The sequence below is a fragment of the Athalia rosae genome, chromosome 4, assembly GCF_917208135.1.
Source record: "Athalia rosae chromosome 4, iyAthRosa1.1, whole genome shotgun sequence".
Taxonomy (NCBI): Eukaryota; Metazoa; Arthropoda; class Insecta; order Hymenoptera; family Athaliidae; genus Athalia; species Athalia rosae.
Window position 1 is genome coordinate 7,422,710 of NC_064029.1, and position 23,098 is coordinate 7,445,807.

The 23,098-nt window shown below is 36.7% G+C and overlaps 5 protein-coding genes across 6 annotated transcripts; 2 read left to right on the forward strand and 3 right to left on the reverse strand.

Moving 5' to 3' along the window:
• The first annotated feature begins 2,600 nt into the window (after nucleotides 1-2,600).
• On the forward strand, nucleotides 2,601-4,481 carry LOC105692755 (enoyl-[acyl-carrier-protein] reductase, mitochondrial). Its single transcript, XM_012412177.3, has 5 exons — nucleotides 2,601-2,958; nucleotides 3,077-3,313; nucleotides 3,394-3,615; nucleotides 3,709-3,936; nucleotides 4,027-4,481. Exons 1-5 carry the CDS (start codon nucleotides 2,764-2,766, stop codon nucleotides 4,255-4,257), a joined length of 1,113 nt encoding a protein of 370 aa, XP_012267600.2. The 5' UTR covers nucleotides 2,601-2,763; the 3' UTR covers nucleotides 4,258-4,481.
• LOC105692756 (protein OSCP1-like) lies at nucleotides 4,463-6,038 on the reverse strand. Of its 2 annotated transcripts, none has more exons than XM_048654219.1 (4): nucleotides 5,788-6,038; nucleotides 5,315-5,634; nucleotides 4,968-5,245; nucleotides 4,463-4,899 (listed from the first exon to the last, which is right to left on the reverse strand). In XM_048654219.1, the coding sequence occupies exons 1-4, from the start codon at nucleotides 5,897-5,899 to the stop codon at nucleotides 4,539-4,541; spliced, it is 1,071 nt and encodes a 356-aa protein (XP_048510176.1). In that variant the 5' UTR covers nucleotides 5,900-6,038; the 3' UTR covers nucleotides 4,463-4,538. The 2 variants fall into 2 exon arrangements, with proteins under 2 accessions (XP_048510176.1, XP_048510177.1); XM_048654220.1 differs by having other exon boundaries at nucleotides 5,719-5,976.
• A 119-nt stretch (nucleotides 6,039-6,157) lies between these two features.
• On the forward strand, nucleotides 6,158-9,495 carry LOC105692754 (SET and MYND domain-containing protein 4-like). The gene is made up of 7 exons (XM_012412176.4): nucleotides 6,158-6,337; nucleotides 6,559-7,606; nucleotides 7,695-7,975; nucleotides 8,067-8,225; nucleotides 8,348-8,491; nucleotides 8,605-8,859; nucleotides 8,941-9,495. Exons 1-7 carry the CDS (start codon nucleotides 6,317-6,319, stop codon nucleotides 8,944-8,946), a joined length of 1,914 nt encoding a protein of 637 aa, XP_012267599.2. The 5' UTR covers nucleotides 6,158-6,316; the 3' UTR covers nucleotides 8,947-9,495.
• Nucleotides 9,496-9,629: 134 nt separating this feature from the next.
• LOC105692588 (26S proteasome non-ATPase regulatory subunit 10-like) lies at nucleotides 9,630-11,004 on the reverse strand. The gene is made up of 3 exons (XM_048653762.1): nucleotides 10,153-11,004; nucleotides 9,897-10,094; nucleotides 9,630-9,828 (listed from the first exon to the last, which is right to left on the reverse strand). Exons 1-3 carry the CDS (start codon nucleotides 10,392-10,394, stop codon nucleotides 9,630-9,632), a joined length of 639 nt encoding a protein of 212 aa, XP_048509719.1. The 5' UTR covers nucleotides 10,395-11,004.
• Nucleotides 11,005-11,128: 124 nt separating this feature from the next.
• LOC105692643 (prohormone-2-like) lies at nucleotides 11,129-21,922 on the reverse strand. The gene is made up of 9 exons (XM_012411965.3): nucleotides 21,769-21,922; nucleotides 19,466-19,583; nucleotides 19,263-19,358; nucleotides 18,967-19,126; nucleotides 18,584-18,844; nucleotides 14,787-14,882; nucleotides 14,625-14,713; nucleotides 14,268-14,512; nucleotides 11,129-14,137 (listed from the first exon to the last, which is right to left on the reverse strand). Exons 2-9 carry the CDS (start codon nucleotides 19,581-19,583, stop codon nucleotides 14,003-14,005), a joined length of 1,200 nt encoding a protein of 399 aa, XP_012267388.2. The 5' UTR covers nucleotides 21,769-21,922; the 3' UTR covers nucleotides 11,129-14,002.
• Between the last annotated feature and the right edge of the window lie 1,176 nt (nucleotides 21,923-23,098).

Consider the following 23,098-nt stretch of genomic DNA (forward strand, 5'->3'; position numbering starts at 1 on the left):
AAAAAAGAATGCGCAAATTTACATGGGAGGTGTAGGCGAATTTTTCTATTTTATTATAATTATGAAAATGTATCCTTTTTCTATTACTGTATAGTTATAATTTATTTTCTATAGTCTTATGTATATGTATGTATACGGAAACTCGGAAATAGCAAAAGTGCTCTTTGTCGACAAAAATAATAAATTAATAAAGAGTCGCACTTTATTTATACCGAAGGAAATAGTGACAGTGTTAATCAAAATGTCAGCTAGTATAATTTGTCATTTGTTGTAAGGTCCTCCGCGTAATTATTTACGTGTACGCAAGACTTTGACAATTATAATATAGATAAATTAATATACGTTGTTCACACAAAATGAACGATTGATGTGAAAATTTATATAACGTACTTGTAACGTGGCATTGAAAATCACATATCAAAAGAATTCACAATATTATATCTATATTGTACATACGTACGCTATATTTTCTCCAAATATCGTAATTTCGTATGAAAATTTTCGAACTAGATCAGTCGATTATTGATGAAATATCACTCGTTCAGATTGATCAAGTGTATACCTACGATATACTTATATGTTCGAATATATGGAAGAAAAGAACAGAGCTCCTGGTTTTGGGAGAGAGAAAAAAAAGAAGAAAAGAATACAAAAAATCCGTGAAAAACACTTGTCATTATTACCCCGTGTGAATAAAGTGACGTAGTAAAGTATAAACGGTTGTGAAGTTTTCTCGTATGGAATCTCGAAGGAGAACCCGAGGTAAGATAACACAACGTTCATAAAGATTTGCTGCCACCAAAATGTCAATTTATAGTATACAACTACTCGTTATGTTGGCTAATTCAAAAGTTACTGCGAAGAAATAATATGACGAAGAAGGAAAAAAAGGAAAGTACGAGAATCCAGGTCACGATACCTGAGTGTAATTTTTATTTTCTCGAAACTATTTTGAAAAAATAATCCAATTGACTGAAGGTTTCACGATCCATTCGTTGATAATTTTTGAAAATTATTACCTAATGTGAGATTGTTCGTTAGTCGTTATATCGCTAATTTTTTGTAGTAACTATTGAAATAACCTGTAGTTGTGCTCGGTAGATGGAATGTAAGACGTACAGTTCGTGCATACCTATATGTACACAAAATGTTGGCAATAATTTCCAATTATATATGAATGAATAAGATAAACATAGGTATATTGATATATTATCCCAATATCAAATACAAGTACTATTACGTAAGAATTTCTAGACAGTTTATACATAGAAAAAGTTTCAAAAAAAAAAGAGCCTAGAGCTTAGGTATCAAAAATCCTGTGTATTAAAAGAAATGTTCAATTCGTCATAGAAGTGATTTGACGAAATAGATCAGAGATCAGACAGATCATGATCACATTATCCGAATAAAAACTCATTACAACTTCTCGTACTTTCATCACCTGTTGGCTATTCAAGTTAAAACGGAGTGGGATTGCAAAAAAAGCCGAAAGCAAATGTCATTCTCATGATCTCTGATCTGCATTCAATCGCGTAGTAGTATAATAAAAATGTACACTCTATATATACGTCGATAAATGGGAAACCACAGTTTTGAACAAAAAATACATTTGAGACTTGTTTTACCATTGATTATAAGTTAAAATATTCAAATGATGGTTCGCCGGAACCATTGTAACTTTTATTTCGCTTACATTTGTTCGCTAAGCGATAATGTTTGAGATTTATTGAAACACACGTGCAGACTACGCTAGAATTTCATTATTGCCCTGTGTAATTTACGGTCGACTTGACAAGCTTGTGATTTTATACGTAGATTTTTCACTAAAACGAAAAAAAATTACCCGCCAATATTTCTGTTACCCAAATACAAAAGGAAGAAAAGTACGCGGTGTCTTTGCTACAAAGAACAGCGAAGTGCAGATACAATTAGTTCCCCTCAATACTCTTTATAATCCATCAAATTGTGTTGAACGAAAAATAAATAGATATCAAAACCACTGATTATACTGTAGGGAATAAAAACAGTTAGCGGCTAGAATATGTAGCTTTTTATTTCTAAACATGCGCTTATTAGAAGATTGTAGGGCTGGGACGCGTGACAGGATTATCGAAAAAATTCGGCGATAATCTCACAATCAGTCACTAAAATGGCTTAAGCAGTTGATTTTACCAAGTCTATTTTAGTAGTTTAATTTAATTGATAAGCTATAAAACTTAGAATGTACTATATAATGTTATACAACCTGTATGAATATTACGACAATTAATTGAAAATCAAATAAAATGTTATAATAAATGTGAGGTAATTATTCATCAGCTTCATTTAATTGGGACACGTTGAAATAATCGCATCTTGGATGACTGCAACCAGAAATTTTTTCTAGCAAAAAAAAATCAACCCCCATCAAAACGCTAGAGATCTTTGAGCTAAGACGCGAATAGATTTAGTTTTTGGCTCCAAAAATTTAAAAAAGAGTACGAAGGCTCCGTCTTTGGATTTTTTGCAACTGTTAGAGCCAGCTATGAAGTTATTCTTGAACTAGATGAAATAACACGATCTTGTCGATAAAAAAGGCTCGTGGATGATTAGCGAATCTGCCCTACGTGGTGTTGTAATCGCTAAGAAATGTCTTAGCAATTAACCGGATCGCAGGTCGCAGAACCATACCCTTTGAATCATTTGAGTTTAATATAAAAGCTATTATGTATTGAATGATCTGTTAACATTCGTAGTATCGGAATAGTGGACCAATTTTGTATCATGGCGTTACAAGTTAGTAGATATTGTATGACAGTGTCACGAACTCTAATAAATACGAATTCCATTACAACCCGGCTGATGAGTGCAACATGCAGCGATATATCTTCTAAATTTTTACGCTATCAAGAATATGGAGAACCAAGCAAGGTTCTATCAGTTCATACTGACAAACTAGCTAAGCCTACCAAAGACCAGGTGAGTCCAATACTAATGTTGATAATTTTCAACTTTCATCAACCTTCAAAACATTGTCAAACAATTGGTAATCGAAGTTGATAAATTTAAGGTATTTAGTGCATATATATTCTTCAAGGTAATCGTGAAATGGCTTCTAGCTCCTCTCAATCCAGCTGACATTAATACAATCCAGGGTAAATATCCCAGTAAACCTCAACTACCGGCTGTGCCCGGTAATGAGGGTGTGGGTGTAATATTGGAAGTTGGACCTGGAGTTAAGAACTTACAAGTTGGTGATAAAGTTGTACCAAATACAGGGCAGTCTGGTACATGGAGGACACATGCAACTTATAATTCGCAGCAATTACTCAAGGTAAAATCATTCTATGAGCCTGTGAAACATGATTTTGCCATTGAAATGGCACATCACATTTATTTGACATGTTATTCAAGGTCCCGAAAGAATTGGGGAACATTGAGGCAAGTATGCTCAATGTGAACCCATGTACTGCTTACAGAATGCTGAAGGACTTTGCATGCCTGAAACGTGGCGATTCGGTCATTCAGAATGGCGGTAACTCTGCTGTTGGGCAATATGTTATACAACTCTGTAAAATTTGGGGTATCTTAAATGTCAGTACCGTCCGTGATAGACCAACAATTTCAGATCTAAAGGTACGATAGCTCAAGTCTGGAACATGAAATCAAATATCATCAGTCCTGGATGCATTAATTACAATATGCCGTTTGTTTTTTCAAAAAATCCAGGAGGAGTTGATCAACCTAGGAGCCACAGAAGTACTGACTGAAGAAGAAATCCGTACATCTACAGTTTTCAAAAATAAATTACCAAGGCCAAAGCTAGCTTTGAATTGCGTAGGAGGCAAAAGTGCTTTGGAAATATTAAGACACTTGGATAACAATGGCACTATGGTAACATATGGAGGAATGTCTAGGGAACCAGTTACCGTACCGACATCAGCTCTGATATTCAAGGTAGCATCTGGCAAAGTACCTATGAATAGAACACCTACCCATCCTTTTTTGAGATCTACTGCAATAGATAAATTTTTTTTATCACCGCAGAATGTGTCAGTGAAAGGCTTTTGGGCATCGCAGTGGTCAAAGGAGCATTTGGAATCAGAAGAGCGTCAGCTAATGTATGATGAATTAGCACAACTGCATATCGCAAAAAAGTTGAAGTCCCCTGCAACAAAACTTGTACCATTTAGCAACTACCAGGAAGCAGTTTCGAATGCCCTCAGTCTTGATGGAAAAACAGGAGTAAAATATGTCTTGGATATGACCAAAGAGTAAAAGCATACAAACCTAACCATAAGATGAAACACGTTACAAAGTTATAGAAGAAACTATCGTGGGCCTATAGACATACTGATGTGTATCCGAGTATTTCAACAAAGGTCTCATAGGTGCTACAACAGTGCTGTACATAGGGATATTGTGTAAAGTGAATTCAAAACATCACGTTGAGAGCAAATTAAACTTGCAATAATCAATAAAATTTGTCTTGTGTTCCATAATGATTAATTTTATATTATCTGATTAGAGATGACAACATTCATCATTGTTCTTCATCCTTATTCTACTTTATCAAGTAGTTCTAGTAAGTCCGTACTAGATTCTTGTTCAGATACAACAAAATCTGCATATCTGTGGCTCAAAGTATTTTTATACTCTTTGTTCGACTTCAGATCTTCTACAACCAGATTAATCATTTCACCTTCATTTTGTGAGTCGACTTTCTTACAGGTGTCAGTTTGATCGTCAATAAAATCAATATCCTCTGCAAATGAGCTTAAATTGAACGTTTTTCCACACGCTCCTTCTACTCCTAATTGTGCCTCAAGCATTCTCAATTCGTTTCTGATCCCAACATCCTTCAAGGGTTGAAGTTTGTTCTGAATGGACTCGGGCGACTGCCCATATGATGGAGAATAGCTAGAAAGTCGAAGTTTCAAAAAAAGAAACAGTCAACTAGTAACAACCGCATCATTAATTTTACGTACACATTTCTTCCTAGTAGAGTGCCGCGATTTCCGAATAAGGCAAAAGACCCTATAGTACAGTTTTCACAGTCTGTATCATTCAACTTAATACCATTGAGCATATCCTGATACTTAGTGTATTTTTCATCATATTCCGATGATCTGATGTTGAAACTCCCGTCACCATTTTGAAGTCCAAGTCTCAAGAGAACTGAGACCCTTATACAATAATCACCAAGTACTTTCAAACATTCGTTTCTCATATGCCAAACTTGGCCCATAGTCATATTGCCATACAACTGAAAAATGCATAGATTTGATGTAGTGATTTATAAACATTTTGCCAGATTAAAATTCCAATCCCTCACATCAATCAGCATCTGGTGAACCAGGTTTATGCACTCATGAGCATTTTCGTCCGTCACAATTTCGTGCATTGCATCTATGTGATTTAGAGTCAGAAGAATTACCTCCCTTGGTCCTGTGCTGACAGTAAGTTGATACTTGGTCAGCATTATCATAAGGTCAAAAAGTTTATTCATACTCGCTTTGTCCAATCTCATGATTGATGAGAGAGCTACACATTCCAAGGTAGATCGAATGCAGGAGATACTTGTTGGTGGCGATGGTTCAAACACTGTTGTTAATATCTTTGGATTTAATAATGCAGTTGTTACATCGCCCAAAACTGTAAAATAAAAAATCTCAACACAAAAGCCGACACTCTCATTCAAGCGTGATGAATATGAAAGGTGCATGTGTAGATTTCTACCATAGTATCTTCATTCATCAAACGTGCAATAGATCTGGTGCTCGTGCCATGTCTTTGATATGTACTGGCCTTGAGCGCTTTTGTTCGAATCAACCCCCTGAGCTGTTAATCTCTGCTGTAAAACGTACAACATTTCTCCACCCATATTCAAATACAATATCGGAGTTGTATACATAGCCATTTTTACAAAGCTCTAATCTTTGTTGAGATTAGATGCTGAAGGAAAAACAAATGTTTCAAACTGTGAATTCGAGGTTACGTATTTCTCGAAAGCGATGACACAATGACGTACTACCGTTCTCTCTCGCTAACCGGCGACAACTGTTGTCGACGGAAGTACAGAACACAATTGAGCCGCTGAAAGTTCCCGTAAATCGAGACAAAAATATATCATAAGCGCGGTTATTTCCGTACTTCTAGGTACTACATACATACTTGTTGATAGTCGGTATTTTGTCGTACTTTGAGGCGGTCAGACAATGAGCGCCGAAGAAAAACCATAAGAACACTATATGAAAAGTTACGGAATATACATCAATTATCAAATATCAATTTGCAAATGCATATAGTTTTCAACAACAGAAATTAGCAAATTAAAATGGCACAAAGTTCTTGCACCGTAAGTCTTCAGTTTCATAATTCCATGTCAATTTAATTGTCACTTTTAAACCACAGCTTATTTAGAAATCGCAATGATTGTTCTGAAAACAATGCATAATTGGTATACCAATGATTGTTATGAGAATGCTACACGCTGTATATTTTAAAAAGTTTTGCTAATTAAATACCAATGAACACTTGGATATACTTATCTTTAAAATTTATGTTTTACTGTTTTAGATGGAAGCCCTTATGCTAGATTTGAATCGTAAGATGCTGGATGCAAAAGATAATCGAGAGCTACTCATTAAATTTGGCCAAATGCAGAACGATGAAGAACGAGTAATATTTGCTCTGCAATTAATGATGAAGTATAAAGTGAACCTTAATTATGAATCGTTGGATAAGAATTCTGAAAAGTCGATACAACTAAGAGCACAGGGAAATAAATTATTTATCGGTGGGTGGGATTATAAAGCAGTTGAGAAATACACTGAAAGCATAGCGTATGCAACAGAGTCATCCGAAGAACTGGCTTTGGCATATGCAAATAGATCTGCAGCACTCTTTAGAATTGAGAAATACAAAGACTGCATAAATGACATTAACAGAGCTTTGAGCTTGGAATACCCAGATAAATTAAAAACAAAATTATATGAACGTAAAGGACTCTGTCTCACAGCATTGGGTGAGCCTGATGCGGAAGCATCATTTAAGAAAGCTCTGGAGTGGCTTGACAAAATGTCTTTGGATGAAGACAAAACAAAGAAATTGAAGATTCAGCTGAAAAAATTTATTTCGGCACCGTGCGTAATTGTTGAAATACAGCCAGAGTCAGCACAATATGAATTCCCTGAGTTTGAAACTCCGAATTCGGAGGTCCCATGCGCTTCAGATGCAGTTGCAATAAAATATACGCCTGAATTGGGCAGGCATCTTGTTGCCACTCGTAAGATCAGACCAGGAGAAATTTTAGCCGCAGAAAAACCATTTGCTTTGTTTCTCATGCCTGAAAACTTTTACACACACTGTTCCAAGTGTTTGCAAGTTTCTATGGCCATGACTCCATGCAATTATTGCGTTAATGCTATGTATTGTTCACAAGCTTGTCAAGTTCAGGCCTGGGAGGAGTATCATGAAATTGAGTGCGCCATTACTGGGCCTTTACTGCTGTTAAAGTTCAACATGTTGGGGCTATTTAGTATGAGGCTAGCCATCCTGGCGACTCAAAAAGGAAAATATTTGGACAAACTGAGAAAACAAATTGACGAAATTGATAATCATAAAGGTATTACTACAATGAAGTACTTAGTATCACCTGTTACTTCAACGAACTCATTATTCAGGTTTATGGTCATAATTATACATACTTGCAGATCCACGCACAAAGGGATTTTCTGCTGATGGAAAGTTGCACAGTGATCAATATAGTAGTGTTTATAGTCTAGTGACAAATACTGAGAAACGTTCAGCCCCGGATCTCTTCGGTAGAGCATTCAAAGCAGCTTATATCACACACATATTGAGTCGTGAAAGTAATATGTTTGGCGAAAAATTGATGCTTGATTGTGATGCATTAACAAAAAATGCAGCAGCCACATTTGTGGGTGGGCTGATACTAAAGCATCAGCAAATAATTCCCAGCAACATTCATTCGGTATAAATGATTAGAGCTATAACTACATTCATGCTCCTGCTTTATGTGTGTATTTCTTTCATTTTTATTTTGTTTTTCCAATAATCCACAGTTTGGGGAGCTTCGTGGTCTAGAAGATTATGAGCATGGAGCTGCAGCAATGCCATTTTATAGTCTTATTAATCATAGCTGTGACTCAAGTGTGACGAGACGAGCGCGGAAAGATCATATAATTCTCTATGCTATGTACCCGATTGAGAAAGGTGAACAGGTAATTATAAATTATTTATTGATTTTAATCAGACTGGATCATCTCAATGGTATAGTAGACATTGAATACTGTGCAAAATTTGTTTTACAATTTGGTTACATTCTATGGAAAATGTTTTCTAGATATATGACAATTATGGAGTTCACTATGCCCTGACAGTGAAGAGTAAACGGCAGCAAAAACTACTCGAACAATTCTACTTCAAGTGCGAATGCGAACCCTGTACCGAAGATTGGCCTCTTTATGACAAAATTTGTAGTTATCAGGTAAATTTGACCATACTTAAAGGTGCTGGTGATTTTTCAATGACCATTTGATATAAAATAAAACACACCGATAACTTATTTAGACGTCATTTAAAATACCATTTGTTTTTCAGACACAACCGCTCCCCCAACACGCGAAAAATAGGCTAAAAAAAATCCTTCAAAAGCATACCAAATATATCGATCTTGCCTATGTAGGGAAAACAGATCAGGACCCAAATATGTTGAATAATCTATTGAGGATGATTGAAGTACTTTATGAGCTTGTGAAGAGACCTTGTGTGGAATTGAATAACGTTGTGGAGACAGTTAAGCATTACTATGCTTTACAAGGGAATAGATTCGATGTACCACTCAAACCGTATGAGGTAAATAATTATAATTTATATATTACGCACTCCCATGCCTTGCTCAGATCAGAGTACTTAATTTATTATTTGTTTTTCCAGAAGTGATACTGACAGTATCATTGGTAGTGGATTTTTCTCTCAATATTTAAACTACGGTGCTAACTTTTCCGTTAATCTTTGTGAAAAGATTCAAAACACGGTGAAATCATTATTTTTTTATCTTATTAAAGTAGCCGTCCAAATACTTTATATGTTTTCAAGTCGCTAACCATTATCGAGAATTTAACTTCATTTTATCACTAAAAAGTTATTTCAAGAACTTTAAACACCGTACTGTAAAATACAACGATCATCGACAATAGGTTTTAGTAATCACCTGATATACTGAAACTCAATAAAATTAATATCACACGTCGTATTAAGAACAACATTAAGTTGTTCAAAAAGTAAGATTGTTTTATACAAATCGTCTTCTATGTAAACGTCTGACAAAAAATTGGTGCTCAAAACGAATATCTAGGTGTAAGTTGCAATTTTTATACTCTAAAATATGTTCCTTATATTAAAGCATATCCACCAAAAGATATATGCTTTGTATTGTTGTTAAAAGTATTACTTGTTTTCTAATTTTGTTTTAATAAAATCTAACTGCATGTACACGTGGCCCACATTCAGTTCTATCTTTGCAAATCCTTCCCGAACTACTTCGTTTCCAGATAACAAATACGTGAATGAATTTATTAACAAATATGATAATTGCGCACAATACCGGCACTTCATGTTCATCGCTATTCACGATTACGCATCGGCGTGTCAGACCCTTCGGTAGATTCGAGGATTTGGTTGATACGACTTCTTGATTGTATATTGCGACTCTCTTCGATCAGGTACGCGACACTTAAATTACGGCAGTTAAATGCTACTTCCAAAGGAGTTTGCCCGGCTCGATTTTTTGCGTACAAATCGGCACCGTGGCTAATTAGATACCTATGAAAAAAAAAAATAGTAACAAAATGCAACGATACCAAAACACGTCTCACTGACAAAATTCTCACGCAGCCAATTCCAGATGTCCGTTAATCGCAACCAAATGTAGAGGCGTCCTCAATCCTATAGGATCTACGATATTCACATCCCCTCCTGCCCAAATCAGAACCTTGATAGCTTCGAAGTTTGAAGTGCGACGCGCACTTAGAACCGCTTCAAGAAGAAGGCCCATACCAAGACCATCGGGCGGCGGACCAGAGGACGCTCTATTTCATTCAAAATCAAATAAATAAATAAAGAACCCGTATAGTGAAGTATTTATAAAATTTCAGCGAGTAATACCGGTTAGCTAAAAGAAGCCTCGCCATTGCTACGCAAGGCCTACGTAAAACGCTGATAGAAAGAGGGCTGTCGGAAAAAGCGTCGTAGACATTGATGCGAGCACCAAATCTTATTAGCATCCTCGCACTTCCGACGTCCTTTTGAGTTGCTGCAAAATGCAGTGGATAACGGCCTAGGGTATCCGAACAATTTACTAATGCTCCTAGACGTAGTAGCTCGAGCATAACTACTCTGTGACCGTATAGAACCGCCAAATGCAAGGGGGTTGACCCTATATGAAACGACAATTATTGTTGTTAATAGAGAAAAAAAAAAAAAAACCAATGATCAACTTTCACTTTATGGAAAAGATGGAGAATTTCACATATGTGTATCTGACCGTGTATAGTCTTTTCCTGCAGATTGATAGGGCTTTTAGGCTGAGTGCAGAGGAGTATGATCAAGTCAATATCACCATGTTCTACAGCCGCAAGAAGAGGAGTCATTCCGTGTGATGTGCGATGATTAACATTAGCGCCGTGCAAAATAGCTTCTTTAGCCAGCCTAATATCGCGATTTGTACAGGCGTACATCAGTTTTTGATTTAACTGTGACTTCGTGAGATTTTCCCAAGCAAGTTTCTTTATATACGCTGTGACAGCAGCACTCTTCGTTGCCTTATCAGATGACATTGTCAAACTCTTTCTGCCAACACAACTCGGTTCCTAATTACAGCAAAAGCATAGGGTTATTTATGATGACCAAGAACCACAGCCTTTATATCGATGACAAATTATATAACAATAGAACCTTCATCTATGAACGCGCTACTTTTATTACACTTCATAGCTGCGTAAATTTTTTAAGGTAGCTTTCTCGAGTGGATAAATTCTTGATATTTTCGTGCGAAATTCCGCTATGATAATCTAACACTGCACTATTATTTTTATAAGATTTTAATATAGGGAAAGTCGGATAGTGCATGCATAGAATATAATTATTTATTGTTCGTCTCTCACCCTCTTTACAGTTTAATCATCATACATTGATCGAACGAAAGCACCACTGATTGAAAAATATTTTCAAGATGAAGTTTCATGTATTAGTAGGATACCGTGTGTGTGTATATATATAATATATTGTATATTAGATTAGATTTTCCATATTATTATAATAAATAGTTATACACAAATGAATTCATGAATATATATGTATAGGCATATATATATATATATATTTTTTTATATATTTCTTTCTATTATATACGTATACTTATATGAATGACCATATATTATGACTAACGATATAAATAGTATACATACATATTATGGGTATGCATACTCTACGTATAGGATAGAAATTGATTTTGTTTCATTTTGCAACCGTAAGAGGAGGATATTATATAAGTAGGTATAATTTTTTTATCCAATTCAATTCACCCGGTCGCATCATAATTATCAGGTCTCGATTTATTTAACTAGCACTTTTACTCCTGGCTCTCAGAAATTTATTATCGTACTTTCCATAAAATAAGAAAGCTATAATATCTCGAGGTCCGATTACCTCATCTCACTTCAAGGACGCAATTTTTCTTTTGCCTCAATCAAATATTCTTCAATTGCAGAAGAATTTTACAATCGAATGTTAAGATAGAAGATAGATAATTTAAAGCACATTTAAAACGAGCCAAACACCGTATTACAATTATAATTATTAATCACTTCAGCAGTTGAGAATGATATTAATCATATTCGCATATTAGAATTTGAAAACTTATAACTTCATAGTTCCGATTGATAATGATAACTACGCTCGAATCCTAGAATTTACTGGCTGAAAAATTAGACTATACCTTTTTGAGTTAGAGTATAACTCAAACTGGAGCTCGCTTTCGTGCAGAAGAATTTCAAAAATAGTTTTATAGAGAATCTTACTATCTTATTAAGTAGTATAGGTACAAATTTGAGTGAGGATATTTTTTTTTTTTAGAATATTTATCTCATTAGTTTATCTAGCAAGAATTTAATTGAAAAATTCGCTGCTCACATTTTATTCGTCGTCGGTGAAGATTAATATTGATTTTTGTGTAAAAGCTTGTTTGACAAAATTTTTTATAGAAAAAGCTCAGATTGTTCTCAGCGAACAATTAGATGATATGTAGTCAAGCATTTTTTTCTTTTCTCTTTCCTCTAGTTGTCCGGCTTATTTTTAAAACGGAATTTAAAGACCGACGGATTTTTAAGGGTCCCATACGATTCTTGTGAAACAATCGCGCTATACTACAATCGATAATTAATAATTCACGTATCACCGATTCATTTCGCAACGCCACACAATCGTAACTAGTAAGCACATGGATCAAGATTTAATTAGCTGCAAAACGTTAGATGATTATTTTGTTTGCGGTGGTGGTTCCAGTTCCAGCGTGATAAAAAAATTCACTTCGACATATAAACATTAATTATATACTCGTAAGATGGATGACACATGTATATAGGTGCACTATACTTATTAGCACCGCTACCATTATAGTCCCATACCTTATGATTAACTGGAGCAAAAATATAACAAAATTACATTACTAATATGCCACGAATATATAGAGTAGATTAAATCACAAGGAAATACTTCACAACATGTTTCTGAATTTGTACAGTAGGGCTATAATGATCGACATTCATTCTTTATCGCGAATAGTGAAGGAAACAGAAAATTTGCCCCGAGAGAATATAAGACGTGGCATATGGTAGCCGACTAACTAAGTATTGCCTGAATCGTTTCGTTCGATCGTGCAGATATTTTCATATTAATATTTGGTCGATTTTTCTAATTTTATTTATTCAATTTTTTTCGAGATTGACTTTAAAATTGATGGATGCATTATGAGAAATTTAATAAATAGTGTCTCGCCAATAATTTACTTCAGTAAGATTGAAAAATAGAAAAATTGCGTTCAACTTTGTATGACCAATCGCAACATGAATTTCATAAATAAAGGCGTCGGTAAAAATGTTTCTTTTTCTCGAACAATATCTGGCTTTCTATTCTTTTTTCACCCCCTAGAATTTAGCCCCACTCATTATCTCCAGTTAACCATAGCTCGAGACGACACAATCAGGGATTAAATACACACGTTGATCTCGTTACATCACGTAAATTAGATATTGTAGTCAATTATGCGTATAATTTAATTATTTATCGCCAAATTTCGTATCGAGAAACTTTCAGTTTCAACTGTATTTTGTGTTAGGCGTTGTATAGCATAAAATGATGCTGGTTAATAATTAAATATGTTAGTTGCTCGACTTCATTTCAGAAACCTTATCATCCCTGTTTCTATTCAGCACAGTAGTTTGAAGAAAATATTTCGAAATATATGGACTCGATTAATATGCGTGTACCTACAAGTGAAATGATCGGACCTATATACTTGAATTCGTTTACCCACGTCATTTCTGGAGATACGGAATTTGTAGTCAGTCTAAAATTGTTTGAACCACCGCATTTCGAAAACCGCGAATTGTGCATAACGTATGTACATACGTATTGAAATGAACGTGAACTTCGAGGAGCAAACAAGAAGAAAATAAATAACAAGCGCGGTTTCAGCGTTGCTTTGTACAACAACGAATAAAATATCCTGGATAAAATAATTTGTACGTTGCCATGTACAGGTAATATAGATGTACACAAGATATTGATGCTTGAAACGGAAAATTTTATTCATGTTTATACCAATTGGCTTTTATTTACCTTGGACCAATTAGATAAATTTTTTCATTACGTATGTGAACCTGAAGTTTTCGGCTCGTCCCGGTCGTTAATAGTTAAGATTTGGATTAAATAAATAAGATTACAAATTGAGACGATGATAATAGCTCGAATCAGCTCTTTCGTTCGGATAGTTACCATAATTTTGTGGGATCGTCCTCAAAAGCTCAGCAAGATTGACCATGGTGTTCCTTCCATCGTTATAGGGTCTGTAAGCCTGCGGCAAAAATTACATTTTTACTGAAAAATTTCCCTCAAACACGGCGCGTTTTCCGCGGTACGAAAAGAAATTCATTAAAGTTGCATCATGTTTTTTTCAAAACAGATTAAAGTTCTGTATTAGTGACCTGTGATCGCTTCTTCGATACCATGAATCTTTTCTCCGGAGCGTAATCATTTCGGGAGTATCCAGCTGCATATTGAGGTGCTCCATAAAGGGCACCGCCATACTGTTGTCCAAACTGATTACCATATCGATCATAATAATTTGTTGGTCGTGAACGGGGAATTCCAATATCAGAAGAACCGAGGGTGTCATCTCCTACGCTAAAATGTCGCGGCGTGTATGCGGGTCCTTCGAGCCAAGCAGCCCCTATTTTATTTAAAAAAATGGATTGATGAATTTCTCATCAGACGACGTCCTCATCGATTTCCACAAGCAATCCACAAGGGTGTGAATGATTATTTTTCAAATAGGTAATTACCATTTCTGGGATCTTCGTCGTCAACGTCAACGATGCTGTTGTCGTCATCGCTGTTATCGTAGTCGTCGGCATTATATCCAGGCCAGTTTCTGTGATAAAAAAAATAACGAGTTTCTTAAACCGGAAACGGGCTATAATACGATCGTAAACGTAATATTATACCCTTCTCGACGTTCAGCTTCCCATAGAGATAAAAGTGCCAGGACATCCTGGGGGCCTAGATCGCGTTTGTAACGAGGCTCCTGGTACAGCGGAAGACTAGGGAAAAATCAAAAAGACACGAAATTTTCAAACACAGGCAAAGGATTTGGAATTTTTGTTCGATGAATTTCAGACCAACGGTAAAAATGGATTTTTGTAACCAGCTTAAACTTATAGGTACTTATAATAATTGGCCGGAAATGTTTTTCCTTTTTTTTTTATCACGAGTATATGTATAATACATAAGTATTGACGTGACATTTCATGATCGCGTGCTTTGGGATACCTAGGATAGCACCTAGTAACACGCACTTTGCAAATAAAACTTATATACCTGCAGTTTTTAATCCACGCTTGATTAAAAACGATATCAGAAATTAGATTCGTATAAAATCCTTGGTAAATCTGAAAAACTCTCTACGGACAATCTGTGCACGGTGTTCGAATTTTGCAACTGTTACGATTGTTCAATATACGTTATGACCCAGTTCAGCACCTGGGCTTTAGTTTCCATTCACCTTTTTCCCATCCCCAAAAAGCCGCCCCCTCAAAGTCCCTTCCCACTTCTAAACCTCTGGAAAATCCGCACTCGACAGGATTATCGACCTCCTCATTCCACACCCCCGCATCTCTACAACAGAATGGAGGCTGGCGCCATACGTACACGTTGTATAGGTATACGTCGACCGCAGCAAATCCCAAACGTATATCTACGTATATACCTATACGTACATCTATCTATAAGTACAGCAAACATTAATTTCAGGTGGTGCTCTATCGTAACGACCCATTCAAAAAACTTTGCTTTACGTTCTGCGAAGCAGCAGGATTCGGCTCACTGAAAAATGAGGGACTCCTGAATGAAATGTAAACTCATACGTACATACATAAATCACGCATGTAGACCAGAGGCTAATAGCCAACCACCCCTATTATTTTTAAAAAACCAAAATCTATTCGATACAACAATCATTCATTTTTTCTATTCGATATCGGAGGTGACAACGCTTAAGTTGTATCGTTCCAAAAACATCTGATATGATTTGATGTGATACCTGAGGGCTGGTTTGTATTTATGAAGGAAAATTTTACCTCCCTCAGTACCGTGAACTTTCTTGATACTATAAAAAAATTCGTCCGAGAAATTTACGTGACGTAGTGCTATTATGATGCTACACGAGGAGTTGATGGTCTCATTTTCAGGGAATTAAAAAGATTCGCTTGTATCTCGCGCATCTGCATCGTCCTTTATCAGTTATAATTTCTTCCCAAGTGCCGCGACGTAGTTTCTATGAACCGTAACGACGGTGGTTACAGTATATTATTTTTTTCTCAGCCTTTGCTCTCTCGATTGAGGTTGCCTGGCAACCAATCGCCATACGAACGAACCATTTTCGCAAAAGCAAACGACGACGTCGACGTCGACGATGACGACGACCCTATCTAGATAACAAAACACATCGATCCATTCCACACTCCTGCGCCCACGCCACAGGTGGCCTGGTAACCTGCGGCAAAACTACCCCATCGTGGAACGATCATACCTCCACACCAAACGTGCCAAACACTTACATTATTATAGGTTCATACGGGGATACTGATGGGTTCTATTAAGTGGCAATCATGATAACAAAGATAATAACAATGCTGATGATAATAACACCGGAATATCATATGGTTATAACGCTAATAACGAAGATACGTTTTATCCAATTTGTCAAAATGACCGGCGGACGGTGCAATGTTTGAGAAAAGTGAACAAGAGAATCTTGATTGATAATTCGCCGTGTTCGATCCTGAACACTTTTGTATAACTATACGGTATATTTGTGGAAGCGTAGCAATAATGAGGGATAATGATAATTATTAATTAGGTAAAAAATTCTGAGAAAACGATGAAAGATATATGAAAATAAACGGTATTTCTATGTGTTCACCCTGCAAAGTTGATTATGAACTAATTCTACTGCTCTTATGAAAAAACTAAGTCAGAATTCAACTAGCCGAGTGAAAACTGTAATATGTAGCCACCTAATTTGTACATATGTAGATTTTGCGGTTACATAAAATTCTAAGAAAAAATCAATACTTTGGGGTAGGTCGCTAAGTGGTGAAAGGTAGTCTTACGACCCTGTTCACAGATCGCACGATTAATTCAATTATAGATACAAAAAAGGGGGGAAGAGGGTTAAAAAGTACCGACAAATCGTCTCGCACTATTCATCTTTGGACGAAGAACAGGAAAAACAAATATTCACACAGCATCACCTATAATAAGCCATAAATTATGTTTGCATTTTGGACGTGCCGACGCCTGAGCACGCGTCACTATACATCTCGCCGAAAATATAAATCGCATATTTAACGGTAAAGATGAACAGACGCTCGGGGCTGCAAGAATTGCGCGGTCGTTGTGGGTTGTGAGTTTAGAATTTTTAATTTTCAGTAGAAAAAATCCCAGTCTTTGATCCGAATTTTCGCGATGTCTGAGGCTAGAAATTGAATAGGTTTCATTCATAATATTCGAGCTTTTGGTTCCCCTGGTATTGGGACTCCGAAAACGGAAATTCGTCGACTAAATTACATGGTGAATAAAACCCATGGAGAAAACTTGATTTTTTTTACTTTTCAGAGCCATAAATTGGCGATAACTCAATCAATTTTTTAGATCGATCAATTTGGCTTTTGGACTCGGATTCTTGGGGTCAAAATACGTAAGAATAGCATATAAAATCCGATTAAAAAAAATATCGATTTTTTACCCAAAAATCGACAAAATTCCAAGGGGTACCCCTTTGGATTTTTTCAATTTTTGAGTCAAGAATGAAGTATTTTTAAAATCGATTGAATGACACTTTTTTTACGTATTTTGACCTCAGGAACACGAATCCGTTGGTCAAATTGAGCTACGAATTTTTCCCATCGAGCTATCCGTGATTTTTCACTTTTTGGATCGATAAATTGAGGATAACTCGATCAAATTTATAGATAGATCAATTTCGTTACCGAATTCAGGCAATTTCTCATAATATATAAGCGAAAAGTTCGAATTCGAATGAGAATGAGTAAAGCTAAAGTGCAGCACTCGCATGCAGTGCTAATTATTAAACTTATAAAAAATTACTCTTTGCTGTCCGAAAAATATCGTTCACACGCTGTGATGCCTATCTTTATCGTAAGGTAATTTCTACTAACAATAAGAAACTGTTCAGATGCGCTGATGGTTTCCCATCTTTTCTAGAATCATTTAAATTCGATTTCAAGAAGAGTACAAAAACAATACGCTTGTGTCTGTATCAAGAGCTAGCCGGCTTAGGAGGGTTGTAACTCAATATAAAGGGTTCCGTAACTTCGTATATATGCAAATTATTCGCTTATCGTTGGTCCGTTGGTGGTGCTTGTCACGTCCACCCTTATTACTAGAAATAGCTTTTTCTTCTCGACTACATTTTCCTCCCTTTGCATCAGGGATGTAACTAATGAGGTTTGCTGGTTGGAAATTTACGATTAAAGTCAAACGGCGAGCGCTGGATTCTCCAGACGTTTGCATAATTTCGTCGTCGGACTGAATTAAATATTTTTTGCGTACCACAATCGGAAAAAATTTCTGTATTGATTATTTTCTCACGAGTTCAAGTTATGTCGGAAAAATTCTCGACAGGATTAATAATTGGCCGGTGGAAAAAGTGCGTGCCACATGAAATCATTAATGTAATTACAGCATCGCCATCAAATATAACAATACGCAAAAACATTACCTTCGTTTGACCTGAGCGACGGGTTGCTGGGGCATTTGGGTGGCTTGGACAGGAGCCACAGTTGACAATGGTACAGCAGAAGCTGTGTCTGGAGCGCACGTTGATGAAACTTGTTGAGAACTGCCGTCAGATCTTTTACGACGATCATCACCGACGCTGTAATATCGAGGGTATGGAGGAACGTCCCAAGTTTTCATGTTGTCTAATTCCAGCCAGTTACGAGCGTTATCATCGAGCTGATTGTCTAATATTTTCCCGTATCTGTACATAAACACATGAGATACAGAATAAACGGACAACGTTGATGGCGTTATCATTGCGAATTGTGTTGCAGCAGAGAATGCAGAGAAATATAAAATCGATTATACTATGATTATACTCACTGATAACCCTTGTAATAAGATGCAGGTAAATGAGTATCATCATAGCTATCGTGTAATGCCGCGCCTCCTCCAATAGCGACGGGTTTTGTACGGCTGAATTTTTCCGTTGCTGATGGAAAAGCACTTTTCAATTCTTCTAGTCCAGAAGAGCCAATTGTTCCTGAACGTTATGATACAATAATTTGTTTGAGTATTTTTTTTTTTTTTTTTTATAATCAAGGCAGCCGTCAAGCGCAGAAAATTGAATTCTTCTAATGTATACAATGACGATAATAACAATAAAAATAATAATTTACGTTTTTCCGCTGTTGGGGAGAATAGCCCAGGTTTTATATTTTCAGCCTGACGATTTTGCTGATTTCCAAACATTAGCAGCTCTTGGGCACGTTTCGCTAAAATTTTTTATGTTTTTTGTTATTCTAATGGAATGGGTGTTATATCTCGCGATCTGAAGTCTTCACGCTCTATAAAGCCCGTAACGGTATAGAATGTCACGTACCCTTAGGACGTAAAACTTGATCAGCTCGTTGAACATCCTGCATCAATGTCGTAGACAATGCATCGACCATCATTGCTGATAGGCAAACGGCTATGATGCCAAACCACGCCGAAACCATCTATTGAAATAAAAAATTATAAAACAAAAATAAAACATCTGTTTTTCATATGAATATTTTTCCTTTGCCACCATAGAAACATGGTTCGAAATATTTCACGCAGAGTTAACCGTATGCTACGATAGCTGCGTATGCCGCGAGTCAATGAAGTTTAGAGATAGATGCTGAGTGATGAAGTGGAAAATTGATTGGATGCCTGTAATAGGGTTTGTGCAAGTTATAGATCAAGGTATTTTGTAGGCGTTAGTTTGGTAACAGAAAATATCAACGTATAGTGGGACAGGACAAAGCTCGTTTAAATATTAATTAGCCAAGGTAGATTGTTGCCAAGTTAACGACGCAAATTGTAAACCGTGCGTTCTATCTCTCAGGATTTATTATACTCGCGAACAACTCACGCCCTTGTCGTCGCCCGTGACTCTTATTTCATTCCTCCTACATTATTATCATTGCAAGTAATAAAATGAAAAGGAAACGACCCCCCCGATTAAAAACCAATTTCGCTCATCGTTTCTCTGCACTTCGCGATATGCCACGTAACTTTTTACGAGGATACTTTACTCGAGTGAGAACATACACCTCATCAGATACAAGTTTTCGAATATAATACGCCAAGTGGAGAACGTCTAGCAGTTTGTGCGGAACACATCCGCAGTAGTAACAGCGTAGTTGGGTCAGCCTTAAGCGAATACCCGAGCAATTCTATTGACGCGCATTTAAAGAGTGAATCGTGTTTGCTTTCATCCTCGATCAAGTTATTTTCTTTCATTCGAATTTATGTATTATCATATTAATAAAATTCGTAATCCTCGGTGATAACTCGGTGTAAAGAACTGTATAATTATAACTTGAAATTCAATTTCTCTCATGCGTTATCGATATTGCGTGTGAGATAATATAGATGGATGAAAAAGGAAATTTCAATGCGTGTGCCTAGCAAATATGTACGCGGATACGTGATATCAAATACATACCTGTGTACCTACTCATATATAATATGTATTGAAATGCCTCTAATCTGGAGATATGCTTTTAGATTTATAAAAAACATGCTAGGTCGGTTGTATAAAAACAAAATTGATCGATAAGCCGCGATGCGACGTACGGTACGCGGTTTTACCTGTTTAGTCGGAATTACGCAGCTAAAAAACGCACGAAACTTATAGAATATACCAATTGTATAAATATACGATCTGCAGTTTCATCCCTAGGACAAATTGAATAAAATTTTTTATCCCCTTGTTTTACGTGAACGAATATTTCCTGTGTAAAGTTTTCCCTGTTCGAGGATTTCATGCATATAAATCCAAGGTATCTCACTATGCTTCTTCGAGAGAAACCGAGAGAGAAACACGAGTTACGGAAAGAAAAATGAAAAACTCTTGAAGTAGAAACAGAACAGAACAGTGATGAGAACAAGAACAGTTTAAACTTTCCGTTCCTTTGATTACCGTGTAAACCCCTCTCACCCCGGCCAAAGATCCCTGAATAACTGCATATTTCATGGCATATTATTACATATAATATCCACGAAACAGTAGATATCGGAATAAATTATTCAGGTAGAAATTTATGGCTCTTCCTAAGAAAGATGTGCATAAATTCGAATTACGTAAGGAGAAAATTATACGGCGCTTCATTATTCTGCTGATGAACCAATAATTTGCGTAACTGTAATGACTGTATATTTAGCTTGCTTTATGTGATCATGTTATTAATTAATTATAGTTATATACACGTATATAGTTCTATTTCAAGTAGGTCCGCACGTAAATGAGATATACATAGTCGATTACGTATTTACTTACGTCCGATCATCCTATATCAAATTATAAAACATGCAGCGTATCGGACGTTTGCATAGTGAAAATATAATACGCAAAAACCACAAGTGCTTGTAGAAATTCCTACCAACTAGACTCTCATTTGAAACGCTTTTAACTGAAAATAAATCGCACGATCGTTACAAACATTCTGTGGTAATATACGAATTTTATTTACACAGAAACAAGCGGCCGGAAACAAGTGGAAATTTTCTCATGATCAACCGATGGAAGTAATGTGTTTTTATTTATACTGTAATGATGTACAAAAAAAGTGACGAGACTTAATATACTAAACACAGAATAAATTATGGTGAACAACAAAACGAGTCTTAGGAAAAATAGATAAGAGAAAAGTTCACCTTGGTATCGAAGTTTTAGCGCGATTCTCGGGTATTATTTCTCGAAAGGGTTGGAGCGTTGAAAGAGAGCCGAACCACCTGAAGCTCTGACGGTCCGGGAAGCAGTGGTGGTTGGCAGGGCTCGGTTAGGGAGGCAGGGACCGGCAGAGTCGGTCGATCAGCCACCCCCGCATATCCACCTCCCTCCACATGACGCCTCGCGACGCCCACGACGCGCGACGCCCTGCAAGCTCCTTACGGACCCCGTGACGCCCACGCGTTCGTACAAGGGATGAACGGGGCGCTCCTACATCTTGAGACGTCGACCAAAGTTTCTCCGGACTTTACAATACGATAACTAAAATTTATTTCATCGCTAAAGATCCAACTGAATGGCTCGCATGCGAAAATCAAGAAGAAATGAAATTCCTTGAAATAGAAATCGGTGATTAAGGTAGCGAGGTATCAGATGCTGTTCAGATCAGATCAGTTTCTGAATGCTTCAAGGATCTCTGCTCTGAACCGACGAAGCATGATCGTAATCTATTGTTCAGATTTTTATGTATGTACCGTTCGCTCTTCAGACAGTTATACGTTGCAACGTAATCTCGACGCCGGAAATGATTCTTTAGAAAAAAATCCTGATGCTGAAGAAAAGAATCGGAGCTGCAGGACAATGATGAATTCAGACTGATCCTCTTGACCCAGTTTTCCTGATTTATGCTAGATAGAGAGATAGCTCTCATAATGCTTCTCTGATTAGCCGTTAATTAACGTAATTACCTCTGAACGATTACGAATAGGCATATCGATTATTGCAACTATAAAAAAGCCAGTTTCGATTTTCAATACTATCATACTCAAAATAAAATGTGTACGTTCAACAAAGGCTCTGAATTACTGCTCTAATTCCGCCTGGATTCCTATACTTTTCGAACGTGTTTAGGAAACAGGTCCTCGAGGGTTGGAGGCGGGACGGGGGATGCAGTACTCCGCGGCGTTGACGTCATCAGTTGATTCTTGAAAAGGACGCTCGATGGTACCTCGCTAAAATCCGCAGCCAGAACCTAGGGGTGGGGAATCTCGGTGGGTCGGATCGATCGTCAAAACAGCGTAGGTATAGTAAGAGACGCCTGTTGATGCAAATGGTTAGTTTCATTCATGAAACGGATTCAACGGGGGTTGGTTGGTGAATACTCTACCAAGAGTGGGCCTGCGCCCCGTTCGCTGTATCCGTCAAAAGCTTGTAGGTGGAATGTTGAGAGATATTGTCGGTTCGTACGACCAACGGGGTTGTCCCGCACCTACACCCCCGCATTCTACGTCGCGATAAATTCTCATCAGTTGTCAT

Coding starts and splice junctions, on each gene's coding strand:
- LOC105692755 (XM_012412177.3), top strand. CDS start 2,764: ATGGCGTTACAAGTTAGTAGATATTGTATGACAGTGTCACGAACTCTA. Junction 3,314..3,393: donor ATTCGCAGCAATTACTCAAG/GTAAAATCATTC, acceptor ATGTTATTCAAG/GTCCCGAAAGAATTGGGGAA. Junction 3,937..4,026: donor CATCAGCTCTGATATTCAAG/GTAGCATCTGGC, acceptor TTATCACCGCAG/AATGTGTCAGTGAAAGGCTT.
- LOC105692756 (XM_048654219.1), bottom strand. CDS start 5,899: ATGGCTATGTATACAACTCCGATATTGTATTTGAATATGGGTGGAGAA. Junction 5,635..5,787: donor TTCGAACAAAAGCGCTCAAG/GCCAGTACATAT, acceptor TTTATTTTACAG/TTTTGGGCGATGTAACAACT. Junction 5,246..5,314: donor TTCACCAGATGCTGATTGAT/GTGAGGGATTGG, acceptor TGCATTTTTCAG/TTGTATGGCAATATGACTAT.
- LOC105692754 (XM_012412176.4), top strand. CDS start 6,317: ATGGCACAAAGTTCTTGCACC. Junction 6,338..6,558: donor TGGCACAAAGTTCTTGCACC/GTAAGTCTTCAG, acceptor TTACTGTTTTAG/ATGGAAGCCCTTATGCTAGA. Junction 7,607..7,694: donor CGAAATTGATAATCATAAAG/GTATTACTACAA, acceptor ACATACTTGCAG/ATCCACGCACAAAGGGATTT.
- LOC105692588 (XM_048653762.1), bottom strand. CDS start 10,394: ATGCTCGAGCTACTACGTCTAGGAGCATTAGTAAATTGTTCGGATACC. Junction 10,095..10,152: donor CGGTATTACTCGCTGAAATT/TTATAAATACTT, acceptor TGAATGAAATAG/AGCGTCCTCTGGTCCGCCGC. Junction 9,829..9,896: donor GGACATCTGGAATTGGCTGC/GTGAGAATTTTG, acceptor TTTTTTTCATAG/GTATCTAATTAGCCACGGTG.
- LOC105692643 (XM_012411965.3), bottom strand. CDS start 19,583: ATGGTTTCGGCGTGGTTTGGCATCATAGCCGTTTGCCTATCAGCAATG. Junction 19,359..19,465: donor TCAAGTTTTACGTCCTAAGG/GTACGTGACATT, acceptor AAAAAATTTTAG/CGAAACGTGCCCAAGAGCTG. Junction 14,883..18,583: donor GTCGCTCAGGTCAAACGAAG/GTAATGTTTTTG, acceptor ATTTTTCCCTAG/TCTTCCGCTGTACCAGGAGC.